The sequence below is a fragment of the Seriola lalandi genome, unplaced genomic scaffold, assembly GCF_002814215.2.
Source record: "Seriola lalandi dorsalis isolate HSWRI2012SDOR001 ecotype SW California unplaced genomic scaffold, Sedor1 jcf7180002052129, whole genome shotgun sequence".
In the NCBI taxonomy this organism is placed as follows: Eukaryota; Metazoa; Chordata; class Actinopteri; order Carangiformes; family Carangidae; genus Seriola; species Seriola lalandi.
Window position 1 is genome coordinate 1,617,473 of NW_019522682.1, and position 22,474 is coordinate 1,639,946.

Sequence of the window (22,474 nt, forward strand, 5' to 3'; positions counted from 1 at the left end):
TGTTACAAACTAAAGGCTACACATGTCCAAGTCTAATATAATGGCTTTTCGTTCCTGCTGTGTTGATGTGTTGATCTTTGTTGTGCCTCACGCTGTAACTCAGCTCTGTCGCCAGGAGGGGGCAGACTTGCACAAGGTTTCAGCAGTAACTTCAGACTAGTGAATGAAGGATTGTGGGTACTTATTTTAATTTTTAAAGTAATTGTTTTATTCATTGCATGGTGGTTTAGGTGTCTTTTTTTTTCAATTTTTGGAGTTCAGCATCTTATACAGTGCAGTAAAATTTCTACACAATTTCTCATTTCTGTGCAGTTTCAGAAAAAAAAATCCGTTTTATTTTCTTTCTCTCTATTACATGTCCAGCTCCCTTGGTGTCGGTGCTGTTAGTATCTCAGACAATACGAGCTCTTCTTGAATAATGACTTGAATAATTGATTAGTTGATGGGCTGAAAAATATTTGACAACAATTTTGGTCAGTCAGTTTTAGTGTTTAAGGAATTGCTGCCATTTTCGTTAAGTATTATTGTAAACCGAATATTTTTGGAGTTTGGACTGATTGTCCGGCATAACAACAGATGTGAAGACATCACTATGGGCATTGTTTGACATTTTATAGATGAAACAATGAATTAGAAAAAATAGTCAGTAGATTGACAGATAAAAAAGTAGTTGTTAATTGCAGCTCTACTGAACACTGATATACAAACGCGTTAGTTTGCATAGATATTATAAACATATACATACAAAAATATTGTGTCATTTGTCATGAGAAATTGTGTAGGAATTAAATGGAAAAGATTAAATATACATGAAAATACATTTGTATAGTGCACATACAGTATGTAATAATTCCTATTAAACTGTATTTCTCCACTGCTAAGAATCACTTTTGCGACCATAGAATAAGAAAACAAATGATGACTAGGATTTTGTATTATGTTTGAATATGAATGTGACCTAAAGAGGCTTTTATCTTTGTGTAGTTTACTTAGTTTTGATTAAAATCTACCCAGACATTCTATGTTTCTGGAGTCTACTCTGTCTGTAAATAATTTGTTTTGTCTAAATAAGTCACGTCCTGCGCGGATGACCCAGTATTTCAACCTCCCTCCTCATTAGTGGAAATGTGCTTGTATTTTGTTATGTAATGGCCCACACTCGGGAGAATACGACTTATCCAGCAGGCCTGCCTGCGAGCAGCTATCACAATCATATCACATTGTACAAGAAGGCAGTCTGATTAAAACTGGTTTGGCCTTGGCAGAAGCACTTTCATCAGCTGCTTCTAAGTCATTTATCTTGCTTCCATGAATTGAATGTTTCCTCTATTAACACTGTTCCCCTCTGCTGAAGTTTTTTTTGCCTGTCTGGTGCAAAGGGTTGTCAAAATAAATAAGCAGAAGCAAAAGTTGATTTGTCACTTGTTGTGAACAGAGAGTTTCTTACTCAACAATGGACAATTATTCGACGAGAAGATTTTGTCTCCACTTGGTTAATAAGAGCAATTTAAGATGAAATTCCATATGGACAATTTTTTCAAATGGCAGCTAAAACAAAAATCATCGGCTCTGTACTCTATAGGTAATTTTTGTCTGTTTTCATTCACACAGTCCTCTTGGCTCTCTGTAGTGTCTCTGCTGCTGCCACTGGTCATTTGGTTTTCCCTTGTAGGCCAGAAGATCAAAAAAGTGGGTTATGATAGGTTAGCTGCCAGCCTGAGTCGTGCCCCCATTTCACTAAGCCTGGGCCTGAGATGTCAGCGACACACAGATTTACCAGAAAAACCTAACAACTTAAAATCTCAACCATTGTCCTGTCAGTAACATAAAGTTGTACCCTGCCCACATTTGTGGACTTTTTGTCTTTGCAGATGTGTAAATCATGTCTAAAACTTTGACGGTTGTCTGTTGTATCTCATTAACTGAGCAGGAATCAAATCGTAAGATGTTTTGTGTGATTTGTTGTTGTGTTTATGGATGAACACTCAGGAGTTTAATCACCGCGTGCCTGTGCAGGAGTTGGTGTGTCTGTATGTTTACACTGCAGACGGTGGGATTTGTGCTGAATGTAGGCCAGCAGAATCCCTCTTACGTCAAAGGCAGGCAGGCGGGCAGATGCAGGGAGAGAGCTGCTGGTGGTTGTGCAGCTGTGGCCATGGAGGAGGCTGTGGCGCACATCAGTCTGCCACAGCACCGCTGGCGGTGAACAGGGAGAGAAGCAGATAGGAAACAACGGAGAGTGCCAACAATGAAGACTGTCCTCAGCCTGCACAGGAAATGGGCCCACGCGGTCAAGACCATACGCATCCTGCAGGGACTCGTAAGTGCAATTCTGCTAACATGGCTCAGATTTGGGCAAGTTGACCTGACTGGTTCTGTTATGGATGGATATGAGTGTTTTTGTTTAAGCAAAGTGACTGGTTGTATAGATGTTGTCTAGAAAAGTTGAGTTTTGTTGTGAAATTAGGGATCTGAATTTGCAGAAAGGTGACACCAACTGTTGTAAAATAAATATTTGCGATCAAAATTAATTATGATATTTTCAAAGGGTCGAAAATGTCGTAAAAAGTTTGTCAAAATCAAAACTGACCCATGGTTCATTTTATAGAGAAACTGTGGTATGGTCTGTGTTTTTGGATATTGGAAATCAGCTTTTCACTTGGTCTTAAATGATGAAATATTTGTGACAAAAATTACTTTGTACTTCATTAGGACCGATGGGTTGATTGGATTAATTGATCTGTTGCTTAACAGGAAACAGGATTGATGATCATTTGATTATGTAGAGTTCAGAAAATGAAAGGATGATACTGTTTTCAGCTTCTCCAATTCCAAGGTTTGTTTGTTTTTCTTTGGTTCAGATGATTGTATGTTTGACTGTCAGACAACACAACCAATTACAAGACAGTGGTTTGGCCCATGGCTTCTCTTGTTAGGCTTGACAATTAATCAAAAAATAATTGAGATAGATAAATTGATTAATAAATTAAAAGTAAGTTGCCGTCCTAAACCTTGCAGAGTTGTCAGTTTATTGGTTGTTAACTGACCAGAAGTTGTTACGCTTGATTTAACCTGTTGGTGGTTTCATTGAACCGTCAAAAGAAGAAGCGCTTCCATCCTGAATTATTTTTAAGTGCTTTTTAAAGAAAGCGAGTGGATGCTCAAGTGTTCTAATCAATATTTAATCAACACGAGTCAAAAGTTTCAAACTTGTTGTAAACAGCCGTGCAGAGACCTGTCATTGTTCTTCTGGGAGCTGCCAGTTGTGTAACGATAACATAGGCTAATGAACTGGCTTTGTCGTTACATCATGTAATACATTATTAATCTGTTCAGTGAAACAAAACCCACCATGGTAATCTTTCCTTTCTCTCCACAGAACCCGGTCATGGAGGAGACTGTGTGGGAGCAGTACACTGTGACCCTGCAGAGGGTGAGTCCACCTGCACCCAAACACACCAGATTTACATTATTTACATTACAGCCATAAACCCGGGCTGTTATTCCCAGTGGTCCACAGGTAGAGCATTTAAATTAACACGTTCTAGTCAGTAAAGAGCGCCCAGACTAAACATGTAACAGGCACTCTCCTGTCATTTGACGGAGAGCCAGAGAAAACTTAGGCAATCATCAAAATGTCTGTAATAAATTAGTCTTATTCAAGGTATTGGTAAATTTGCCAAACACTTTGAAGAGCAACTTTGGCCACCTGGACCCCATGATTTAGCCAGGGCCAAAGATACCACTGAGGACACCAATGTCATGTCGTCTGTAATATTTCTTGTATCTTGTAAGTTTATTGTATAATCACACACCTACTGTACTACACATGTATTTAAGGCTCATACTGATGTATCTGTAGGTGATATGTTTAAAAAAAAATTAACCTAGAGATCGTCTTACCATTGGATCACACCAACCGTGATGCCAGGCAACCTGTTGATGTTTAGACCCAGAAGTCGTTCTCACTACGTTATTACATGAGTACTCGGTAGTACTACGTTATTACCAGGCTTGTATTGTTTTCACCTGGCAAAATGTGGTCGTGAAAACACCTACTGTAGGAGGAACTACCACAGAGATGGTTTTGAGTAATCTGGCAGGTGTATATGTCTGTAGACAAATAATGGCACTGCGATGACATCACAACTGTGGAAGATACAGTCACAAAACGTTACAGGTGTGTAGTTGCACAATGAAGGCTCAGGTCATAAATTGGTGCGGTATGACCAATGAGTACTGAGTACTCATGTAATAATGTAGTAATAACTACTGAGTGCTCATGGGTCAAAACATCAACATGATGACGGCGTCCCTGCTGCTGGTCTCTAATTAAAACAGAGGAGATTTAGTATTCGAGAAAGCCCTAAAAAGCCACTGTGTGCTACTTACTCAGCTGCAAATGACAGAGAGACAAAGTTAGCAACTAGTGGGTGAACACAGTGGAGACCAGAGTGCTCTAAATGAATGCTAATGTTTCTTTTTACTCAATGTGCAAATTAAGCCACTGTTGTACAGGGTGATAATATTTTTACAGACATTGTCCACAAGTGTCCAAAAAAATGTAGTTTTTCAAGTTTGGGTTAAATCTTAAATGTTGGCAAAGTGGGTGCCATCTTTTGGTACTTAACAGTGTCCAATACTTAGTGATACGTTTTAAGTGATAGTAGAAATAATCAGTAGTTCCAGCCATGTTACAGCTTCTTGATTCACATCTTTATTATTTTGAATATGTCACGTTTGTACCACATCTAGCCCACGGCTAATTGAACCAGATTCTGCACTGTTGTTCATGTTAAACACGTGTACGACTATGTGAGCAGAGCAAACCAGTTGAGCTTAGGTAATCATTGTGATAAGCTCATTGTTTCGTGCTGCAGTTCACTGAAGCCAGAAAAGCAGATTTAGAGCAAAAGGTCCTCTGCTGCAGGCATGTGACCCCTGACTCTCAGCCCCTCCACAGCCAGCTGTCACACTCTGCTCTGTACATCCACTTTTTATTCTCTTCTACCATTTGGCAACTGAGTACTCTCTTTAAACATGACCTCTCTGCTGCTGCAGAGTCCCGCACATTCATTGCAATGTTCATCACATATCATAACATTACATTACATTACATTACATTACATCTGCTCCTTGACCAGAATATACCTCATATCTTCGGGTTAATTTAAAAATAAAAACAAACAAAAAGAATACACATACACAAACATAAACCTTAAAAATCATTGCAATATATTACAAGCATATTATTACAAGCAAATACAACAGGCACATAACACACAAAACATGTAAAACACACCAGGCAAATATAAAACATCACATAAAGCAGACATATTGTTAACAGCTGTTGATGAACAGAGAATACAGACATAACGATGAATCACTGAGGTCAGAATATGTTCTCCAATTATTATAAATCAGTTTAACTATGTTCAAATAGTAGCACACCCAAAGTGTATGGTTGAATCAACGGTTGAACTTGTTTTGTTTGTGAATGTGTTTTGTTTTCTCTGTGTAGTCACATTATACTGAATGAAAAGCAAACACAAACATGAATCCCTCCATGTTTTCCAGTAACGCACAGGAAGAGATTTGAGTGGTGCAGTTTTTTAGATTTCATAGTTTAATTGGCAAAGCAAGACTTGATATGATGAAAATGTTTGTCTTTGGCAATGTCAAGTAGGTATTAGGTAATATAGGCAGTATGTGAACACATCTGGAGGAGAAGACGTTAAGCAATCTTCTGCTTTAACTTCCTGGCAACTGGAGACATGCCTGACAGGTCTGATCTGACTGATGAGAAAAATACAGCTAATATCAAACTTTAAAGACACACTGTTTATTTTAAACAAACACAGAAACAACCTGTTCTACACCATTAAATCCCATCTTCTGTGCCTCAGCCCTGGTCGAAATGTAACACAGTGGTGGCAGGCTTCCTTGGCTTGACTGTTTCTGTTCTAACATTTAAATATTATTATTCTTACCACTGAAGTGATTTTCCTGTTGAGAAACTATGTGTCTGTTTTCCTACTGGGTAGAGAAGATCCTCAGGCCTCTTGGGCTCATAAGACCTTTTCAAAAATCAGATAATGTCAGACATGCTGTACTCTCGAGCTAAAATCTAGACTCAACCTCAAAAGTTGACATTTTGAGGACATCTGACAGTTACAATCTATTTCTCCATTTTTTCTGTTTGATAATTATTTGATTCTTCACTAAATATTTCAATATTTATATTATTTATATCTTTTCTCCTGTGTTCCTTCATTTTTGCCTGCGTTTGTCTCTCTGCTCACACTTTCTCCCTCCCTCTGCCTCCGTGGCCATCTGCTAGAGACAGAGGGAAGTGGTGAATATTGTGTGGTGGTTTTTTTTTTTTTTTTTTTTTTTTTTTTTTTTTTTTTAAGTACAGATGGAAGGGAGGGGATAAAGAGAGAAGGTCATCAAATCTCTGTCCTAATCTCATCTGTGCAAACTGGAGCAGTGGCAGGTAGAATCACTTGGAGTCCAAACACATTTCTAAAAGAAGGAGCCTTTAAGTTATTTGTAAATTAAAATGACACCTTGAAAAAAGTGTTTAGTACTTGTTAACATGCACAGACACGCACGCTCATGAACTCGAGAACATTAACGGATTAGCAGCGTTGTTAACCACACACTATAGATGAAGCTACAGAAGATGGAGAAACAGCCACTGAACTGTTGCAGAGTCATACATGACTCTAGTGTAATTACAATCAGTGATCAGTGCAGGCTGACACACACCACAGGGATTACAGGACCTCTCTCTCTCTCTCTCACACACACACACACACACACACACACACACACACACACACACACACACACACACACACACACACACAGAATAGGCTCAACATGATTTATATGTTTTCTCTCTTTGCTCTCAGGATCCAAAGATGGGCTTTGGTATCGCAGTGTCAGGGGGGCGGGACAACCCGAACGATGAAAGTGGCGAGACGTCCATCGTGGTGTCTGATGTCCTGCAGGGCGGACCTGCTGATGGCTTGTTATTGTACGTACTGTTGTTGATTTAATAATTTTAACATGCTTTTTGTTTTTACATATTTATCTTTGTTTATGTAGATTTTTGTGGAAAGTGAACGTATTTAACCATTTAATTCCCATCTGGAGCTCACTATTTTATGATATAATGCCATATGAAATTATATAATCCATGATGGTTACACTAACCCCTTTAGAAAGTTGTCCAAAACAAACCCATGACTCATTAAATCAGTCAGTAAGTATAGCATTTTATTCACTTATTTACTTTATTAATAAAGCCCCTGTAAATGTATAAAAAAATACAGATTATTTTTAGTAAATTAATAAAAACTTCAAAGCTGTCCAGCATAATTTTATGGTTCATAAAATAATATAAAAATTTATAAAAAAATATGTCTTTTATTTTAGGTCTTTTAACGGTCATTCCAAATATGACTTTCTGGGTCTAGTCACATGAGTGTGTGTTTGTGTTTAGTGAGAATGACCGAGTGGTGCAGGTGAACGCCATCCCCATGGAGGGGGCCATCCACTCCTTTGCTGTCCAGACCCTCAGGAAGTGTGGCAAAGTGGCAAAAATTGTAAGTAAAGCTGTTGATTTGTTGTTTGAAAGTTAATTTTATTTTGATACTTAAAGGAATGCTTATTAAAGTTGCATACCATGTGATCTTGAAGTTGCGTTTATATTCACTTGTTTTAAGCACATTCTCCAATTGGACATTAAAATCCTGAGTGGAAACACAAGGAATTAGAAAAAAATAAAATCATCACAGAAAAAATTTTTACTCTTGGCTGAGGTGGAAGAATAAAAGTATTTTGTGTCAAAGTGAGACTTAACGAATAAATCATGAAGCGTATGACTTAAACGTCCACTAAAGAGATGAAAAATGGCAGCAGACTGAAACATCAGATCAGTGTGGGGTGATGCAGAGACTCTGTCTCACACAAACAAATGTTTTCACGTCATTATTATTTGTTTGAGGTTTGACTGGTGCCCCATAAATCACGCAATTTCATTGTGCTGTCTTCTTCTTTGGTGGTTTAACCCATTCATACCGGATGCTGCGCAGCGCAACATTGAGTCTCCTGCTGGCTGCTGCGTAGCGCAGCATTGTTGATTCCTCGTCATTTTCATGACATATTTATACATATTTAACATATTTATATGCTGCATGCGTCATGAAAATGACGAGGAATCAACAATGCTGCGCTACGCAGCAGCCAGCAGGAGACTCAATGTTGCGCTGCACAGCATCCGGTATAACTGGGTTAATGGCACCTGACTTGAGAAATAGCACAGCCTGCTACTAATCCTGATGAAGCAATTAAACACTCATTAATTTGCATTTTCTTTTGACAATGTTTTTGAAACTAGGTTGAAAGTTTTGCTACAGTTGGATGGAAAATTGTCTTTCTTCTTAGTACTACTTCCTACAAACATAACAATATGTTACAAATACAATATATACTCAAAACATATAAATAAGCTGTATGAATATGTTAGTCACAGTGACCTCTGACCTTTTTGTTTTAATGAAAATATTCTTTGTCTCTGTTTACCTGCAGACAGTGAAGAGACCCAGGAAGGTTCCGGTCAATCTGATGAACCGTCCCCCGTCACCTGATGACAGAGTCTTCAACAACGACTACAATGATGACTACAACTACGAGCAGGACCGCCGCAGTGTGTACAGTGCTCGGAGTGGCGGCGGGCGGGATCATAGTCTGGAAAGGGAGCGAGGCGGAGGCTACATGGATTCGGGCTACCAAACACGTGAGCGTGACTATGACAGGGACTACGACCGGCGGGAACGCGGCAGGAGCATGGAGAGAGACCTCAGCCCAGACCGGCAGTACAGGAGAGACGGCAGCAGAGGTCGCACTTTGGACAGAGAGCGCAGCCCGGATCGCCGCTACAAGAGCGACCACACCCTTGACCGTGACTACAGCCCGGACAGAAGGTATCGCAGTGAGCGTGCATTAGACCGGGAGCATAGCCCAGATCGCCGCTACCGCAGTGAGCGAGCCCTTGATCGCGAGTACAGCCCAGACAGACGCTACCGCAGTGAACGAATGCTGGACCGCACCAGCCCTGACCTACGCTACAGGCGTGACAGCCACAGCCCAGGACGAGGCCACGGGCGTGACAACAGCTTTGAACGAGGGCGGGAACGCATCCCCAGTGACCCGAAGAAATATGATGAGCCGGTGAAGCGGAGTGGGAGCAGGGATCGCCTGGACCGCTCACCATCACCTGCCGCCATGCCCATCCCTCTGCCCCGCCCCGTCCGGGACCTGGATCCGCTGGACAAACCAATGAATGTGCTGCTGCTGAAGAACCGGCCCAACGAAGGTGAGAAACAAACAAACCTTGTTGCTGATGTTATGGAGGTGATGGCTAAAATTTGAAATTAGACTTTTGGTACCGAAACGCATTTAACAAGTGGAGCAAACAAAGTGTTGAAGAGTATGTGAGAACATAAAGAAATCAGTCTAAAACCATCACTTCAAGTACTTTGACAACCCTATCTGGCAACGACCATTTTGAAACCAGAAAGACCACAAAAAAAGTAATTAACTGTTTTCAAGAGACAATGAGTTAAGTCTTGAACTACCAAGATTGTATATGTTCAAAAGCAGCTCCCTGGTTAAACACACATACCTTGTGTCAAGGTTGAGTCCTTGTCACAGCGGCCCGGGTTCAAAATGTTTTGTAAAATACATCAAGAATGTGGAAGTAAGACTCCGTTTTAACCATAAACTCATCAGAGTAGAGTCAGGTTTAACAAATGTAGGTTGTATAGCCTGTGTGTTGATATTATGCTTTGTTTTGTTTTTTCTTTCCATCTTTCCCAGAGTACGGCCTTCGTCTGGGCAGTCAGCTCTTCATCAAGGAGATGACCAGCACAGGACTTGCCAGCAGAGATGGGAACCTGCAGGAAGGGGACATTATACTGAAGGTATTTTCAATGTGTTTCCTTTGCAGAATAGTGAAACATGCCCATAACAAGGTTCCAGGGGCCAAAAGGATGTTTCCAAGAAGCTTATGTTGTTTGACCAGTTGTCCAAAGCTCAGAGATATTCAATTTACACTGATGTAAAATAGAATAAAGCTTCCTGATAAATGACTCGTTCCATTATCAAAATAATTCTCAATGAATTCTCCCCTGCCCCTGTGGCTGGACTAAAACTACAACTAATGTTTGAATGCCTCCGGCAGCGACAGCTTTAGTTACAGGTATTCGACTATCCGTCTGTCCTTCTTGTGAACGCGATATACGCGCCCGGGAATTTCATTACGTGTCACAAACACTCAAGACATTACCTGATTTGCACTGTCGCCTCACAGCAAGTAGGTTCTGGGCTCACATCCCGGGTCTGGGCCTTTCTGTGTGCAGTTTGCATGTTGTCTACATGGGTTCTCTCCAGGTACTCCGCCTTCCTCCTCAAAGACATGCACGTTAGCTTAATTTGCGACTCCAAAGTGCCCATAGGTGTGAATGTGAGCGTGACTGGCGACCTGTCCTGGGTTAACCCCTCCTTCAGCCAATGTCAGCTGGGATTGGCTCCAGCCCCCTGCAACATAAGGATGGATGTTGTGGTAAAGGTGTGGTGTGCAGGTCTCTGTGACCTCACAAAACACGTGTTTTGCCAATACCTCAGGAATTCATACGTCATTTATGATAAAATACCTTTTTATTAGATTCCATTAATACATATAATATATGAGTCTGGACAGACATGGGTGTAAACTCCAGCTTGGCGAAGGGATCAGAGATTTGCCTGTATATTTAGTGATTTATGGAAGTGTCATATTTAGGGTCGCGTAATCTTATCCATAGTCGGACCGTCCTATCAGGACCCTGTGAAATAACCGATAGGCAATATGATCAGGGAGAGGGAGGTTACGTTACCCTATTAGTGAGTGACCAAAAGAGAAAGAGCAAGCAAGAGAGTCTGAGTTTTGTTCATTACGCTCGTTCTTTCTCGAATACCCTCACGTCCCTGTTAGGACATGACATATGTCATGTGTTCTGTCTGTCTTTGTATCCATCTCCTCCATGTTTATCATAGCACCGCACCTACACACAACAAACGGCATATTAATGACAGTCAGCTGGTTGGAGTGTCTGTGTGTGCGTGTCAGTGTTGCAAGACTCTTATGTGGGAGGATGCTGCCATCGAACTATGAATGACCAAAGTTAATATTAATTTGATACTACAAATATTGATAATATCATATGGTTGTTAGCACAGGCATAAGCTCTCTGTGATCACTCTGATGATCGTTGATCACCGAGATCATCATCCATCAGCTCAACCCTAGTCATATACCTCTGTCATGATCCCTCTCTATAACAAAACTATTTGTACTTCTTAGGACTCGTACTGTTCCTTTGATAGTCATCTGACCGTCTCCTCTGTCTCTCTGTCAGATAAATGGTACGGTGACAGAAAATCTGTCTCTCAGTGACGCGGGGAAGCTGATTGAGAAGTCTCGCGGGAAGCTGCAGCTGGTGGTGCAGAGAGACAAACAGCAGGTGCTGATCCGAGTCCCCCCGATGGTCGACAGTGACTCGGAGCTCGATGGTGAGAGACAATCGAAAATGAAAAGCAGCAGGTCCTATCCAGTGTAAAGGCAAACCTGGCGAGTGGCCATCATCCACATATACACACCCACTGCATATGAACTTCATATGAATCAACTGTGGAAATGTTATTGCTGTTGCTGTTGTTGCTGTATTTGTCCATCAAATCTGTTTTCCCTTCATAAAAATAAAGGTTTTACTCACTCATCAGTTTTTAGTTTTATTTAAACATTAATTAATTGTACAAATATTTTATACAGCAGGAAAAAGCACAGAGCTAACCAGAGATTCACCGAACAATCATCTTTCCTCTCCCTCCATCGCCATGATCACTCACTCTTTTATACCTGTTTTTAATGTCACATGACTACATGGTGTGCTGCGATTGGTTGGAACCAATCTAGATAAGTGGTGTGAGTGGATTGTTCACTGACCAAATGTTTGCAGGGAGGGGGTAATAGCCGGAAGACTTGTGACCCACTTTGTCTGGTTTTTGGACTCACACTGTGTGCATGTGCATGTGTGTTTGTGTGTCTGCATGTGTGAAAGTGCCCACTCGCCTTTGGCAGGGTGATCTAATCCCCCATCATAATCCTGCTATTGGATATGACAGAATTTCATTATGTTAAGGTTTGCACCGCAGCAGCCGTCTGGTTTCTGCCGTCCAGGATCCGTCTCTGTGAAGATCTCTGGGTCTGACTGTGTGTGTGAATGACGATTTCCAGCTCTGTCAGAAATCACCTCAAGTGTTTCCACTTAATTTATCTCTGTAATGATATTGCAGTGCTTTATCACTCCTGTTGTGCACAGAAATGCAACTTTTCCTTTTTTCCCTAAATGTCACAGTTAATCATCTTGTTGAGCTTCAGTGTTCCTTGTAAATGATCAAGAATCCGGTAGTGAATATAATTACCAGCACCATCAGATATGAGTAGTGATCTGACCTTCGTGTGTTTTTCTGCTTTCATGACCTGAGGCCAATTTGAATCACGTAAAAGCCACATAAAGTCATTTAAAAATGCAGGTGCATCAAACAGAATATAGGTGTTTTACTCTTCCGGATGTTTAGTTTTTATTACCAGAACCAGAAGATGTAACAAAAACAAAAGACCCCCGCAGACACTTCAGTCTTTTGTTGGTTACAATATATTTGTTGTTGTGTTGTAGATATCTCAGAGATCGAGTCCTACCGCTCCTACTCGCCACAGGATGACAGGCGGGGCCACCACTCTGACCTGTCCTCCCACTCCTCCAATGAGAGGCTTAGAGAGAAGCCCAGGTAAGTTTCCGTTAAATTTTCCGTCCCCTTAAGAGTTAGGACATGGTTGTGTTCAGGAGCTATAGAAATGTAGAAAAGGTTAAATCAGTGTCTTTGTGAAATTTCCTTTTTGAAGTAATTTCATAAATTAAAGCTCATAGTATGTTGAATTTGTTTTGCTTAAGCCTCAACATTATCTTTAGATTGTGATAAAAGCCACAAAAGAACGGAGCCCAGCTTCAGTGAGAGATCCCCTGTGATTGTATTATCTGCTTGTTGTTAAATACAGCAGAAAAAATCAGGATAATGCAGGATTATGTTGATTTATGCTTCATGAAGCTCAGTCAATCCATCATATTAAATCAAAAGAATTCCAGTGGTGATAATTGTGCTTTTTTTCTAAACTTGGATCTAAATATGAGGAGGAATTTCTCTGCATTGATTGGGGCTGGGGTTTGTGGTCATGGGCGTTGATGCTGACATCTGTCTCCAGGATGTCCCATTAGAGACCATCTTGTAATGGGGTCACTCCAGCCATGACTACATAATTACACAGTATTATAGTAGAGTATTCAGTACTCATGAGTCAGACCACACCCATCTCTGAACTCAGCCTTCATTTTGATGTCAACTGCACACCGTTAAAGTTTCATGACTGTATCTTGGTTGTGACAAACACGCATATAAACGCATGCCACAATACTCAAAGTGCCTCTGGTAGTTCCTGCTACAGTAGGTGTCTCTAGGACCAAATTTTTCCATGATGACACACACACACACACACACACACACACACACACACAATCTTGTCTGACTTTCGTCTGTCTAACCTGAATATTAAAACCAAGTCTTAACTTTCACAAAGCCCTTTGAAGTTGAGAGGACCGGCCAAAATGTCCTCACAACCATAGAAAGACATGTCAACACACACACACAAACACACATGCAAACAAACTTGTTTCTCTTCCCCTGTGGGGAACACTCATCACACACATAATGCATTTTCTAGCTCCTTCCCCAAACCTTAACCATCACAACTAATTGCCGTACCCCAGGCCGTTACCCTGGCACAACAAAAACCTAATTCTAACGCTAAAACCAAATTCATTTTTGTCCTCTAAGTCACTCAAGTCCCCATGGATGAGTGTGTATTCAGGTTGAAGTCCCCATTAGGGTATAAAAACAAGCCGACACACACACACACACACACACACACACAGGGTGAAAACAATACCAGCCACGCTGTAACAGCTGGTAATTAGACATATTCTGATTCTTGTATTTGTGATCTTAGCAGAGAGGAGCCACCCAACAGGCTGGCAAAAATGGGTGCCATGCCAACACCATTCAGAGTTCCTGACAGAACCGTGGAAGACACACCCCCTCTGCAGACAGAGAGGGAGGATCCACGACCGGAAACACCGCCAGGTGAACATGTTTCTCCCTTTGAATGTATAAAGCTTTAATAATGCACCAGTTGATTTGAATCATTAACATGTTGGTTTCTGGTTATGTAGTACCAGCCGTCACTGCAGCCCCAAAGGTTCATGCTCCTCCCAGAGTGCCAGTAAAGCCAAGCATAGAGGACCAGGAAGTGTATGGGTCAGTATCTCACAAGTTATTCAGGATAACTCTGTCACAATACTGATTTTCTCAGTTTGCTCTGGGCTCTTAATCCTTCAGAATTGTATATTAATGTCTTTTTTTTCCTTTCCATCTTTTTTTTGTGATTTTGCATGATGAAATTTTGCTGGCACGTTTAGCCCAAATACAGTGAAGGTGCGCTTCCAGAAAGGTGACAGCGTGGGTCTGAGGCTGGCGGGAGGAAATGATGTTGGCATCTTCATCGCCGGCGTTCAGGAGGACAGCGCGGCTGAGCAGGAGGGTCTCCGCACAGGAGACCAGATCATGAAGGTAAGGCTTCTTATATCCCACATTCAAAACCTGTAGATAAAATGTTCAGATGATTCAATAGCGTAAGATGCAGAATGGTGTTAATCAGGATCCAGATTGGGCTCTGAACAGTGTGTACTATGGTACTGATGGTTAAAGAATGAGACTGGTGATTTTCTATACTCCTTGAGCTCCTTTCCAGAAACTGTGAAAGTCGCTATCGTTATTAGTCTGTGGAGCTGCTTCTACATAAAAACAGTGCTCCTACTTTTCATGATGAAGAAAAATGTCACCCAGTGTAACAGTGTGGTTCACTGATGTTTTTAATAGGGTTGGGACAGTGATGCTCTCTGACACAGTGGAATAAGCTAAATCAGGTTGCACAATACTTGTTATTAGGATGCATTCATTGTTTATTATTTTTCAGTTGGATATTTTGACAATAATCAAAATACAGAAATTTGCCATCCTTATTCCTTAAAGATTACAATAAACGAAACATTGTGACAGAAGACGTATGATGAAGAGGAATGTATTTAAATAGTGTAAAAACAAAACAATTCAAGGCACAATCCATGTTGTAAATGTAAATCAAAGGCAGGATTAGTACCTGCTGTTTCTTCTAAAGTGATTAATTGTCATGTTTGGTTTATTAGGATTGATAGTGGATGACTGTAGTGCCTGTGATTTGGTGTCTGATGTCTTTGTGTGAAAACATCCTATTTAACCTTCTAGTCATGTGATAATATTTCATGTAATCATATAATAGTCTGTTCTCTGCTGTAGCACTGTTTCTAATGGTATTTCTTGTCTGTTTTGTCTGATTCAGGTGAACAACATGGACTTCAGAGGCATGGTGCGTGAGGATGCTGTTCTCTACCTCCTGGAGATGCCCAAGGGAGAGGATGTAACCCTTCTCGCTCAGAGTAAACCTGAAGGTACTTTACTTTATAGATAATGGCTGCTAGTAAAACCAATACAAATACTTATTGCTGTTAATGACAAAATGCTTAAAAACAAACTCAAAACAAATACAGTAAAACTTCTGCTGTGCTAAAGTATTTCAGCCGCACATTAAAGGTAACAAACACCTGTGTAAAGACTTAACTTAAAAAAAAAGTCAGTTATTTTTATTTAGTTTTAGTTTTTAGTTTAGCTTCATGGTCTTTAGTACAAAGATTTTTCCTTGTGGCCCAGAATGATAAAAACGTTTGTCATTTGCTTTCTCTCTCAGTGTACAAGGACATTTTAGCGTCTGGCAGAGGCGACTCTTTCTTCATCAGGACTCACTTTGAGTACGAGAAGGAGGCTCCACAGAGTCTTCCTTTCTCTAGAGGAGAGATCTTCAAAGTGACGGACACGCTTTATGATGGCAAGCTGGGCAACTGGCTGGCAATCCGCACTGACAAAGACAACCAGCTGCTAGAGAAAGGAATCATCCCCAACAAGAGCAGGTGTGTGTGTGTGTGTGTGTTAAAATAGGAAGTTTTCTTACTAATAAATCAAATGAGAGATGGCTGAGGAAAAATGAAAAAATCTTTAACATGTGAAATCTATTCCTCAGCCCTGTAGTGTTAGTGTATTTCAGATTCTCCATGCTTCATTCACTTACCTGGTAGCAGTTTGTCGCTACAAATTATCATCTGATCAACAATACAATTAAATGCCAAGGCCCTGCATCATTAACAGTCAAACCATGCACCTTCAATTTAGACATGATTATGACATATGTGTCAATATGGCCTGAGAGTGTCTGAAGTTCCTTTTTATTTGATCTCACAGAGCAGAGCAGATGTCCAACGTCCAGAATGCTGCTCGGGCTGCGTCGGGCAACGACAGGGGAGACTTCTGGAGGCTCAGGGGTCAAAGAGCAGCGAAGAAGAAAGATCTCCGCAAGAGCCGAGAGGACCTGAGTACTGCTCCGGTCACCACACGATTCCCTGCCTACGAGAGAGTGGTCTTACGTGAAGGTACCCAAAAGAAAAGTTATCCATTGGTCACGCTGCAGTTATTGTTGCTATGTTGTGTTTTCCCGGGATGTCCGTGACTGAGTCTGTGTTCTGCTTAATGTTTTCTCCAGCTGGATTCAGGAGGCCTGTGGTGATATTTGGGCCCATTTCTGATGCAGTAAATGAAAAACTGGCCAATGACATGCCTAACGAGTTTGTCGTCGCCAGTAAGTGCTGACGTCATCATCACTTCATTGCAAATGTTTAATTTCTTTTTTTTTTTTCTACAACACAAACGTGTCAAAAAAGTTGCATAACAAGTTCCATTGTTGTGTCAAATATAACATCGGAAGTGACAGGACATGTTTATAAAGAGAAGTACAAAGACATGAACAATGTTATAGAAAGAGATGTAAGGAAAACTAAACTAAAGCCAAAACGTAGTTGGTCACCAAGTAATCATTATTTATAAAAACAAAATTCACTAGATAGAAGGGGGAAAAAAAGAAACCCACTAGAGGTACATTAAAGTGGCTGGAGACATTTGATTAAAGCTGTTACTCTGGAATAGCAGCAAACACAACCCGTCAGCATGTGCAAAAAAAGGTCCACATGCCATTTGGCAGATGAACCTTGGCAAGTAAAATCAGACAATTGGCTAACAGCAATGCTGTGATCACTGTTGGTTCAAGTTGAGTCCTGATACAATCTGAAACTGAGTGTTTAAATGGATTTTAAAAGGGTCTCTGAATTGTTGACAATAAAAACAGACTGTTGCGCGTGTACTAATTTCTTTCCTCTTTCAGAAACGGAGCCAAAGGATGCAGGAAGTGAGAAATCCTCCGGAGTGGTGAGACTTAACACCATTCGACAAATCATTGAACAGGTATGTTATGGGAGAAGAAGACGTAGCCTCATGAAAGTAATGGTCCGCCATCCGACATTTAACCACCCACCCTGTTTCCTCAGGACCGCCACGCTCTCCTGGACGTGACTCCCAAAGCTGTGGACACGTTGAACTACACCCAGTGGTATCCCATCGTCATCTTCCTGAACCCTGACAGCAAGCAAGGCGTCAAGACCATGAGGAACCGGCTCCTGCCCGGATCCAGCCGCAGCGCTCGCAAACTGTATGAGCAGTCCGTCAAGCTGAGGAAGACCTGCTCTCACCTTTTCACAGGTAGGTTTCACTCTCTGCTACTCCGCAGCTGTAACAACAATCATAATTTTATATATGTCGCATCTTTCAAAACAAAATTACTAAGGTGCTAGTAGAGGTAAATCAAGATTGTAAAATTATTAGATCCGGCCTGTAGTGACTTAAGATTCACACACTGATGAACTGGAATTCTTCTGCATGTAAACAAACATACGAGTGTATGTTGGGACACGTTTTTCTTTTATACTTTTACAGATAAGGTGTATAATGTACATTTCCACTAGGAAGTCAAGTCAATTTGAGTTATTTTCCTCAAGGGAATTTACAGTCTGTGCAGCATACAACACCCTCTGCCATTAGATCCTCAATGAGGATAAAGAAAAACAAAAAAAACCCTAAATGTGGCAGACATGCATGGACGTTGTGTGTACAGAATAGACAAACATAGTAATATTACATTGGACAATCATGATGACAACATCAAAAATAGATTGTAAATGTATATGAAGCGATGTCAGGTTTAGCAAATCATGGTCTAAAGAAAACAGAAGAAACCACTTTCTCCCTAGTGACTGTAAACAGACATTCATCCTTGAAACAAACATGACAGAATTAGGTTTTATCAGCATAAATGAACAATGACATCATGAAAGACCCACAGGATGTTGGATCAACTGATCAGCTGAAGAATAAAACATAAATCCATCTTAAATGATATATTGTTGATGAGTCAACAATGTCGACTTGACCTAACTTTTATGTTTCGTTTTGTTTTGTTTTTGCGTGTTCAGCCGCCATCGATCTGAACTCGGCCAATGATGCGTGGTACGGCAGCGTGAAAGATTCTATTCAGGAGCAGCAGGACAGAGCTGTGTGGGTGTGTGAGGGCAAGGTGAGTCTTATTATCTGTGTGACTGACACTCTACTGATCCACTGTTCTGGATTTTGGAGATTCATTTGCTGCCTAACAGGCAGTTTCTCAAATAAGTTTACCAGACTCTAAGATTAGACAGTGATTTCATGAACGTAGCTGTGAGGTCAGTCAGGTTCATTTGTGTGAGTAGATTCTTACAGTCTTCTCTCTCTGTCTGTCACTTCCCCTCCTCAGCTGGATGGTTCAGAGGAGGACCTGGATCTCCATGACGACCGCATGTCCTACCTGTCAGCAATGAGCGCTGACTACCTGAGCATGGACAGCCGTCTGACCAGCGACTACGAAGACACGGCTGATGAGGGCGGGGCGTATACTGACAATGAGCTGGACGAGCCGCTGGACGAGCCCCAACCTGTGTCGGCGATCAGTCGATCATCAGAGCCGGTGCTGCCGGACGAGGTGGGACTGTCCACTGATGCATGTTGATACAGTGTAGACACAGCAGGAGATTCTCACCATTCACTCATTGTTGGTTCCAAACTTGTGTGTGTGCATAATCTGACCCTGACAGCCTCTGTTTGTGTGTATGTTTGTATGTGTGTCTGTGTCTGTGTATATGTGTATATGTGTATATGTGTTGTGTGTGTCTCTGTGTGTGTCTCTGTGTGTCTGTGTGTGTAGAAGCTTCACCCTGAACCCCGGACTCGTATGAGGAGGTCAGGGAGCAGAGAGGTGCTGAACAGAGAGCCCAGCCCTCCCCCTTCTTTTGTCCCCGAACCCCCAAAGGTGAGAATCTCCCCCTCCTTCCTCTTCAAAAACTCTTCATCACATCAGTCTATCTACACTCGTCTGTGATGAATAAAACCAAAATGTGTCAAATTCAGAGAGGGAACTTTTTCTCCACAAAGTATGGAGTTGTGAAATGCAGAAATAAACTTGCAGAGAACGTCCCTTCTGTTGTTGAGTTCTTTTTCTTTACTTTGCTGATACAGTACTGGAGTTTTTGTACCAAAAGTATGCTTTTTTCAGTTCCTTATTTTAAGGAATATACAAAACCCCATTTTTCATTTAACAAAAATTTGTTGCAGATGGTAAACATTGTCTGAAATCAAATACAAGAACTTTGTGTCAATAACATTTTCTAAAACTGGCAAATTTGGGGTTTAAATCATGAACTCTGAGCAAGTATTTAGCACTAGTTTACTGTACTCAACAGTTTTCAAATGTGCTATAGACAAACTTTAGTTGGTACAAAAAAAAAAAAGAAAAAAAAAGTAGAACCTGAGCTGGAAAAAATGCAGTCTTTGCCACAATCTGAAAATATCCAGCAGAAGTTCTTGCTGTGGACTAGTGAGGATATTTTTACCTCCTGTTGCACTTCACTTTTCCTGTGTGGTGGTGGACGTGGCTGTAAGGTTGTCAGTTTGAATGTCTGGACTGGAGTATTAAGGTATGAACGCTGAAGCAGCAGCTGGCTGGTCTGAGGACGTGTTTTAATTTGAAAGAACATGATGCTGAGGCCAAATAAAGGTTTCAGATGGACCATAATATCCTGACTGCTCCTCTCCTCTGACAGGTGCGGACTCAGACTCGGACTGACTCATCACGGAGCTATGACTCACACTCCAGCAGCACCATCAGCAGCGACGCAGCGGGCGGAAACAAGCCGCTTCCCCCTCCTGTGGCCCTGAAGCCCAGCATCCCCCGCCTGAACCATCCCACAGAGGAGCCGAGCCCAGCGAAGGAGGAGGAGGACCCGGCCAAGAAATCCTTCCTGGGCAAAGTTAGACTCATTCTTTTCATCTTTCTCTCCCACTAAATCTCAATATTTTGACATTTTTCTGGCTCTGGCAGCATTTAGAGTCTGTGACTCAGTTATTTAATCATTTTATTTTAATTTTCTTCCCTTCTGACTTTCATTGCTTCTAATATGAAATAGAAAATGGGTGACCAGGTAACTGAACATGTCGTCTTGGATGTTCTGAGTCCTCATTTCAAATCCCATAATCACTCATCATCCATCGTAACAGTGTCCTATGATCTTCATGTCATTATCACTCTCTCGTTTCATTTGACAGTCACTTCCTGGTGAATTGTGCCATGTGGGTGTATGGTATCTCTTAAAATATCAAGGAAAATAGAACATGAGTTAACATTCATTTGTTTTCCCCCAGATTCAAGCGTTTGAGAAGATGGACCACCTGGCTCGAGCTCAGAGGATGCTGGAGCTGCAGGAGGCGGAGAACGCTCGAGTCAGTGTTGTTGTTGTTATTATTACTGTTATTATTTCAGTACAAGTTGACAGATGAAAGTGAAACCTGCTTCAGACGGCGTGTGTGCTCACAGCTAAATGTTTTCAGCCTGAAGCAGCGGACGAGGTGGAGGTTGTCACTCAGACTGACTGGTAGCTCTGTCCTGATCCTTCTTGTCGACTGGACTCAGAACAAACGTCAGATTAGTAGAGACAGTCGCAAGTCATTTAAATATCTACATTTTCATTTATGTACATTCACGCTCATCACATGAGCATTCAGGAATAATCTTTTAAGCCTTGTCCTTAAAAGATTTTAAAACCACACTGAGATACCCATATGGACGATTCATACATGCACAATGTACAAAAACACATTCTTACATAAGTTTCAGTTGAGCTTTCAAATATATTTTTGAACAGAATGAGGACTCCAGAGTTCGTCTCCCATCATTTGAATGAAATGACATTAGAGAAAGGTCAGTTTACGACCAGCTCAGAGAAGAGAAACAATAACAGCATCCAGTAACTGAACCCGCTGCAGAGAGAAAGCTGTGAAATCACGTGTAGCTTCTTGGAGTCTGTGTCGAGCAGTGTTTCTCAAACTTTTTCAGACCAAATACCAAGAACCACTAAAATAAAACTCTCAGACCACCTGACACCCCAAACACCCCCAAAACCAATAGAAAGTACTTCAGTAGCATTGTGGCAAGCTTGCGTGGAACAATGACAGCTGGGACAGAATTTTACACAACCCCTGCACCTCACACACTGCAGGGCAATAAGAGGTGCTATTTCTGTGGCATCAAAATTGTCACATACATATAAACACTGGCCGGACGTCATCAAACGCAGCAGGAGTCTCAGTCATGATGATTACATAACTAGTAAAACTTAGTACTTGCCTGTTGTGTCCTTTTTGTTGAAGGTTTCATTTGATTTTCTTTAGCTGACCTGGTCTTAATAAGCTGATAGCTGATAAGATGCTGCTAACAGGGCAGGCTAACTGTTAGCAGCATCCACAGTTAGGTCAAAATTGATCGGCGTGACATTTGAAAGGAAATAGTAAAAAAAAACAAACAGCCAGGTTAAGTAATGTTTGGATTTTCATGAGTTGATTTAATATTTAAAACAAACCATATATACTCTTTGTTAGTGGGCTTTGTGGTCACTCAGACAGTCTGAGAAACACAAAATTTAAAACATGATATTTTTTACTCTTTGAGAAAGGCTGATGTGGCGTTCGGATGTCTGGTGGTGGGTTTGTCTTTATTTTGTATCAGTTCTGATGTATCTGGGTCTTCTTCTCTTCTCTCTTCTCACACAGTTGGAAATCGCCCAGAAGCATCCAGACATCTACGCCGTCCCGATTAAGCTGCCAAAACCCAACCTGAACCGTCCTCAGCCAATAGGGTGAGAGCGTCACTCCTCTCTCTAACATGATGAAAAATATGTTTTTTTAATTATCC

At 41.2% G+C, this 22,474-nt stretch overlaps 1 protein-coding gene across 5 annotated transcripts in view; it reads left to right on the forward strand.

The window, feature by feature from the left end:
• tjp2a (tight junction protein 2a (zona occludens 2)) overlaps positions 1-22,474 on the forward strand; it is a 39,680-nt gene that overhangs the window by 14,950 nt on the left and 2,256 nt on the right. For 2 of the 5 annotated variants that reach the window (XM_087172240.1, XM_087172238.1), the window contains 22 exons: positions 3,380-3,433; positions 6,918-7,042; positions 7,511-7,613; positions 8,599-9,385; positions 9,889-9,992; positions 11,469-11,622; positions 12,789-12,900; positions 14,174-14,307; positions 14,397-14,481; positions 14,643-14,793; positions 15,602-15,710; positions 16,007-16,226; positions 16,555-16,742; positions 16,853-16,948; positions 17,528-17,607; positions 17,691-17,901; positions 18,672-18,772; positions 18,989-19,213; positions 19,436-19,540; positions 20,331-20,537; positions 20,929-21,006; positions 22,333-22,418. In XM_087172240.1, coding sequence (XP_087028366.1) covers positions 3,380-3,433; positions 6,918-7,042; positions 7,511-7,613; positions 8,599-9,385; positions 9,889-9,992; positions 11,469-11,622; positions 12,789-12,900; positions 14,174-14,307; positions 14,397-14,481; positions 14,643-14,793; positions 15,602-15,710; positions 16,007-16,226; positions 16,555-16,742; positions 16,853-16,948; positions 17,528-17,607; positions 17,691-17,901; positions 18,672-18,772; positions 18,989-19,213; positions 19,436-19,540; positions 20,331-20,537; positions 20,929-21,006; positions 22,333-22,418 — 3,515 coding nt within the window. Of the gene's footprint in view, positions 1-2,148; positions 2,321-3,379; positions 3,434-6,917; positions 7,043-7,510; positions 7,614-8,598; positions 9,386-9,888; positions 9,993-11,468; positions 11,623-12,788; positions 12,901-14,173; positions 14,308-14,396; positions 14,482-14,642; positions 14,794-15,601; positions 15,711-16,006; positions 16,227-16,554; positions 16,743-16,852; positions 16,949-17,527; positions 17,608-17,690; positions 17,902-18,671; positions 18,773-18,988; positions 19,214-19,435; positions 19,541-20,330; positions 20,538-20,928; positions 21,007-22,332; positions 22,423-22,474 lie in introns of those variants that run through there. The other 3 variants (XM_087172241.1, XM_023399971.2, XM_087172239.1) reach the window with 3 other exon arrangements.